At 40.2% G+C, this 6,609-nt stretch overlaps 1 protein-coding gene across 1 annotated transcript; it reads left to right on the top strand.

Annotated features, from left to right (window-relative positions):
* Positions 1-4,412: 4,412 nt before the first annotated feature.
* On the top strand, positions 4,413-6,302 carry LOC122896793 (E3 ubiquitin-protein ligase RLIM-like). Its single transcript, XM_044234853.1, is given in 4 exon segments — positions 4,413-4,528; positions 4,531-4,844; positions 4,846-5,836; positions 5,839-6,302. Coding segments are annotated over 4 exon segments (1,857 nt in total). The 5' UTR covers positions 4,413-4,440.
* Positions 6,303-6,609: the final 307 nt, after the last annotated feature.

Here is a 6,609-nt window from a genome sequence, read left to right on the forward strand (position 1 = left end):
CCCTGATCGCTTTCCGTAGAGTTCCGGAGGATGGGAATACAAATGGCGGCCTCCTGGTCTCTGGCCCGGAGGAGCCGAGAGCCCGGGGCCCCACTCCTCAGTGCGCCCTCAGATAACAGCGCCAGTATCTCCTGTCTGCCTGACCTCCGGCAGCGCTCTGCGTTCACCGAGCCTGCGACCATTTCAAGGTAACCCTGAGCTGCGAGCTTACTGTCAGCTCTCTGTAGCTGGTTCTTCTGTGACCCTGCGGGATCAGAGGCCACGCTGACCCCGCATGGGCTTCGCCCCGGTTTAGCCTCTGGAGCGATGTCCCTCAGCGGAACAGACTTTTAAAAGTCCTGATTTTGTGCTCCGTTGCTCAGCCACTTGCCAGGAGCCGGCCCCTCCCCCCGGGGTCTATAGTGAGCCGGCCCCTCCCCCCGGGGTCTATCTTCTCGTCGCTTTAGATTCGCTTCTCTGCCAGTCCTACCTTTCAGAAAGTGGTTGTTTTTCTGTTCCTAGAATTGCTGTTCTTTTTCTCTTCGATCTGCCGATGGATTTGCAGGTGTTTGCAATCTTTAGATAAGCTATCTAGCTGATCTCCTGCTAGCTGAAGTAGTCTCAGCCTGCTACTTCTCTGCCATCTTGACTCCTCCCTCATTTTGGTATGTTTAATGGTGTCCCACATGTCTCTGAGCCTCTGTTTATTTTTAATTTTTTTCCTTTTATGTGTCTCAGAATGAGCAATCCCAATACATCAACTTTATCAATTATTTCTTCAGCCTGCTCAAATATTCTGTTGAGCCCCTCTAGTGCCTTTTAAAAAAAATTTTAGTTACTGCACTTTTCAACCTCTTAATTTCTATTTGACTCTTTAAAAAAATTTCTACCTCTTTACTGATATTCTTTATGAGATACCAATCTCATAATTTTCTCATTTTTTCCAATTTTTTATTTAAATTCCAGTTTGTTAACACACAGTGTGATATTTGTTTCAGGTGTAGAATTTAGTCATTCATCACTGATCTACAACACCCAGTGTTCATCACAACAAGTTTCCTCCTTAATCCCTATCACCTATTTAACCCATCCCCCTGCCCACCCCACCTCCAATAACCCTCAGTTTTTTTCTCTCTGGATAAGAGTTTGTTTCCTGGACTTCATCTCTCCCTCAACCGCATTCATCTGTTTTGTTTCTGAATTTCCACATATGAGTGAAATTATATGGTATTTATCTTTCTCTGACTAACTTATTTCACTTAGCATAATACTCTATGTCTCCATCTATGTCATTGCAAATGGAAATATTTCAGGTTTTTATGGCTGAGTAATATCCCACTTTGTGTATATATACACCACATCTTCTTTATCCACTCATCAGTTGATGGACATTTTCTTTAGTTCTTTAGAAATGATTGTCTTATTTCTCTGTGTATAGCTTATTATTTTCTGTGTGAGGAACACACTTTCCTTATTTATTTGCATGCCTTATAATTTCGTTGGAAACAGTATATTTTAAATAATACAATCTGAAAAATTTTGCAGATCAAATTTTCTGTTCCTAGGATTTATTGTTTTCGTTATTTCTGATAGCAGTTTATCTTGTTTGTTGAGTGACTTTTTGAAACTAATTCTGTATACTCTTGTATTTTGTCATGTGTGCAGTCACTAAAGTCTCCGTTCCATTAGTTTAGGTTGGGTAATTATTGCAGAAATATTTCCTTACATGTCTGTAATCAATAGGTCTCCCAGGAGTTCTGTGTACATGTTTGTGCATGCCTTCACCATTCAAACAGGAGTCGACAATTCCTTCATCTTCACTTCCTGCTTGCACAGAGCTTCAAAGTCAGCCAGAGGTAGGACTCTGCCTCTTTGGTTGGTATCCACACAACCCTGGGCATATGCACATGTGTATGTATATGTGTGGTCTTCTAGGTTACCAGGAATACGGTAAATCTTTCCTTTTCTTTTTTTTTTTTCTTGAAGATTTATTTATGTATTTGAGAGCAAGAAAGGGAGGTGGGAGGGGCAGGGAGAAAGGCAAAGAGAAACTTAAACAGACTCTGCACCAAGCAGAGTGTCAGATGCATGACTGAGTTCATGACCTGAGCTGAAACTGAGTCAAATACTAAACCTACTACACCACCCAGGGACCCCTATTAGAAAATTTCAAATCCCAAATGGAAATGTCCTTTCTGAGCTTTTACTTCTAACATTTTTTATTATCCTATTTTTTGCAACATTGTTTTTTTAATAACATTTTTATTTATTTGAGAATGAGAGGGGAAGAGAAAGAGAATGAGCGGCGAGGGGTGGGGATGCAGAGGAAGAAGCAGACTCCCTGCTGAGCAGGGAGCCTGGACTGGGGCTTGATCCCAGGACCCTGGAATCATGACTTGAGCCAAAGGCAGGTGCTCAACTTACTGAGCCACCCAAGCACCCCTGCAACATTGTTTGATTAGTGATATTGAATTCCTTTCCATGTGCTTATTTGTCATTTATATATCTTCTTTAGAGAATAGTGTATTCAAGTCCTCTGACCAGTTTTTAATTAGTTTGCTTATGATTTGTTGACTTCATAAGAGTTTTTGATATATTTTGGGTATGAACCCCTTATCAATAATGCATATATTTTTCCCAATATGTAGGTTGCCTTTCACTTCATTGTGTCCTTTGATGCATAGAATTATAAAATTTCAATATAGTGCATTTTATCTGTTTTAATTTTGGTTACCTATGGTTTTTGGGTTGAATTAATGAAATTGTTCCTCTATTCCCCACTCCCTCATATACCCAATGATTTCTTCTAAGAATTTTATAATTTTAGCTTTCATATTTAAGTCTTTGATTCATTGAAATTTACATTTTGCATGTGGTTTTAGGTAAGAGTCCAACTTAATTATTTTGCCTTTGGATATCCAGTTTTTCAATGTAATTTGTTGAAAAGATTGTCCTTTCTCCATTGTATGGTGTTAGTACCTTTGTTGAAAATTATTTGAGCATTTATGCAATAGTTTATTTCTTAGCTTTTTATTCTACTGCATTGGTCTATATAAATGTCTTTAAGTTAGTATCATAAACCTTTATGTTAATGTTACTTTGTAATGTATTGAATTCAGGAAACATGGGATCACTGACTACATTATTTTTCAAGACTATTTTAGGATCTGTTGATATCCTTGATATTGAAATTTAGAACGGATTTTTCTATTTTTGTAAAAAAGACCACCAGGATTTTGATAAATGTTGCATTAAATCTGTATATTGCTTAGTGTAGTATTTATATTTTTCAATCTTTATTGAGATATAACTAATATACAGCACTGTATAAGGTATAGAGCATAATGACTTCAATTATATATATTAAAAAATCATTACCAAAATAAGTTTAGTTAACATCATAAAATATAGATATAAAAAAAGAAAAAAAATTCCCTTGTGATGAGAGATCTTGGAATTTCCTTCTTAACAACTTTCAAAAGTAGCATAATGTTAAATATAGCCATGATGTACACTACATCCCCAGTACTTATTTACCTTATAAATGGAAGTTTGTACTATTTGGTACCTTCTTCACACATTCCCAGTTACCACCCCCGACACTGTAATCACAAATCTGAACTATTTTTTCAAAGATTTTATTTATTTATTTGACAGACAGAGATCACAAGTAGGCAGAGAGGCAGGCAGAGAGAGAGGAGGAAGCAGGATCCCCACCGAGAAGAGAGCCCAATGTGGGGCTCGATCCCAGGACCCTGGGATCATGACCCGAGCCCAAGGAAGAGGCTTTAACCCACTGAGCCACTCAGATGCCCCTGAACTATTTTTATATATTTTGATTTTGCTTTACAGATCCTATATACAAATTAATTCATATACCGTTTGTCTGACAAGTTTCACTTACTGTAATGACTTGAGGTCTATTCTTATTGTCACAAATATCATGTGTTCCTTCTTATTGCCCTAAATATTACACGGTATATATACCACAATTTCCTTATCCATTCATCCATTGATGGACATTTTTTTTTCTTTCAAGATTTCACTTAAACTTTAGTTAGTTAACATATAGTGTAGTATTAGTTTCAGGGATAGAATTCAATGATTCATCACTCGCATATAACACTCAGTGCCCATTACAGCAAGTTCCAATCTTAATATCCATCATCCGTTTACCCCGCCTCTCCACCTCCCCTCCAACAACCCTCAGTTTGTTTCCTGTTAAGAGTCTCTTATGAAGCTGCTTGGTAACAATGGGGAAGATAATGGCTGCCTGAGCAACGTCTCTGAGCAGGCACTGGGCTAGATGCGGGTCTCCACCAGCGACTCATTGGAGGCGGGCTTGAGAGCAGCTGCAGGGAAGGCGCGCAGGAGCCTCCGCGGCTGCAGTGGTGGCAGCCGCCGAACCGACAGAGTTGGACCCGACACCAAAACCGAATTATCTTCCACTTGTTCATCAAGATGGAAAGCTCAGATTCTAATGATAAAGGAAGTGGTGATCAGTCTGCAGCACAGTGCAGAAGTCAGATGGACCAATTGGATCGGGAAGAAGCTATCAATTTGTAAATAACCTGAGTGAAGAAGGTTATAGACTTATGAGGGATAACAATTTGCTAGGCACCCCAGGTGAAAGTACTGAGGAAGAGTTGCTGAGAAGACTACAACAAATTAAAGATGGCCCAGCACCACAAAACTCAGATGAAAACAGAGGTGGAGACTCTTCAGATGATGTGTCCAATGATGACTCTATAATAGACTGGCTTAACACCGTCAGACAAACTGGAAATACAACAAGAAGTGGTCAAAGAGGAAACCAGTCTTGGAGAGCAGTGAGCCGGACTAACCCAAACAGTGGTGATTTCAGATTTCAGTTTAGAGATCAACGTTAACCGTAATAATGGGAGTCAAAATCCAGAGAATGAAAATGAGCCATCTGCAAGACACTCTGGTGGAGAAAATACAGACAACAGCAGCCAAAGGCACGTGGAAAATCCACGATCTGAATCAACATCTGCAAGACCCCCTAGATCAGAACGAAATTCAACTGAGGCATTAATGGGAGAAGTCGCATCCACCAGAGGTCAGAGAAGGGCAAGAAGCAGGAGCCCAGACCATCGGAGAACCCGAGTGAGAGCTGAAAGAAGTAGGTCACCTCTGCATCCAATGAGTGAAATTCCACGGAGATCTCATCATACTATCTCATCTCAGACTTTTGAGCATCCTTTGGTAAATGAGACTAAGGGAAGTTCTAGAACCCGACACCATGTGACATTGAGACAGCAAATAAGTGGACCTGATTTGCTAAGTAGAGGTCTTTTTGCAGCTTCTGTAACAAGAAATGCCTCACAAGGAGCAGGTTCTTCAGACACAACCAGCAGTGGTGAATCTGCAGGATCAGGACAGAGACCTCCAACCATAGTCCTTGATCTGCAAGTAAGAAGAGTTCGTCCTGGAGAGTACCAACAGAGAGATAGCATAGCTAGCAGAACTCGGTCAAGGTCTCAGACACCAAACAATACTGTCACTTATGAAAGTGAACGAGGAGGTTTTAGGCGTACATTTTCACGTTCCGAACAGGCAGATGTGAGAACCTATGTCAGTACCATCAGAATTCCAATTCGTAGAATCTTTAATACTGGTTTAAGTGAGACTACATCTGTTGCAATTCAGACCATGTTAAGGCAGATAATGACAGGTTTTGGTGAGTTAAGCTACTTTATGTACAGTGATAGTGATTCCGAGCCCAGTGGCTCAGTCTCAAGTCAAAATGTGGAAAGGGCAGAGTCATGGAATGGAAGAGGGGGTTCTGGTGGTAGTAGCAGTTCTGGTTCCAGTTCCAGTTCAAGTTCAAGTTCCAGTTCAGTTCCAGTTCCAGTCCTAGCTCCAGTTCTAGTGGTGAAAGTTCAGAGACTAGCTCAGAGGTGTCTGAAGGCAGTAATGAAGGAAGCTCATCATCAGGCTCATCAGGTGCCAGACGAGAGGGTCGACACAGAGCCCTGGTAACATTTGATGAAAGTGGCTCTTTGCCCTTCCTTAGTCTGGTTCAGTTTTTCCTCTTAAATGAGGATGATGATGACCAACCTAGAGGACTCACCAAAGAACAGATTGACAACTTGGCAATGAGAAGTTTTGGTGAAAACGATGCATTAAAAACCTGTAGTGTTTGCATTACAGAATACACAGAAGGCAACAAACTTCGTAAACTACCTTGTTCCCATGAGTTCCATGTCCACTGCATCGATCGCTGGTTGTCTAAGAATTCTACCTGTCCTATTTGTCGCAGAGCAGTGTTAGCTTCTGGTAACAGAGAAAGCATTGTGTAATTAAGTTCTGAACTCTCAGCTATGTAGCTGGTATTGTGATGGGCAAAGAAGAATCACTTGCTTTCTGCCCACTTTTTGAGTGGTGCTTAAATGTAAAGTAGTAACCTGAATTGAGTCATTGCTTTCTGAGTGAATCATTGTCCTTTTTCCAGTTTCTGTTCCAGAATAAAAGGAAATATTTAAAAAGCAAAAAAAAAAAGTCTCTTATGATTTGCTTCCTTCTCTGTTTTTATCATATTTTATTTTTCCTTCCCGTTCACTGATGGACATTTAATTTGTTTCCATGTCTAGGGTACATAAGACTGCA

The sequence above is a fragment of the Neovison vison genome, chromosome X (assembly GCF_020171115.1).
Source record: "Neovison vison isolate M4711 chromosome X, ASM_NN_V1, whole genome shotgun sequence".
Lineage (NCBI taxonomy): Eukaryota > Metazoa > Chordata > Mammalia > Carnivora > Mustelidae > Neogale > Neogale vison.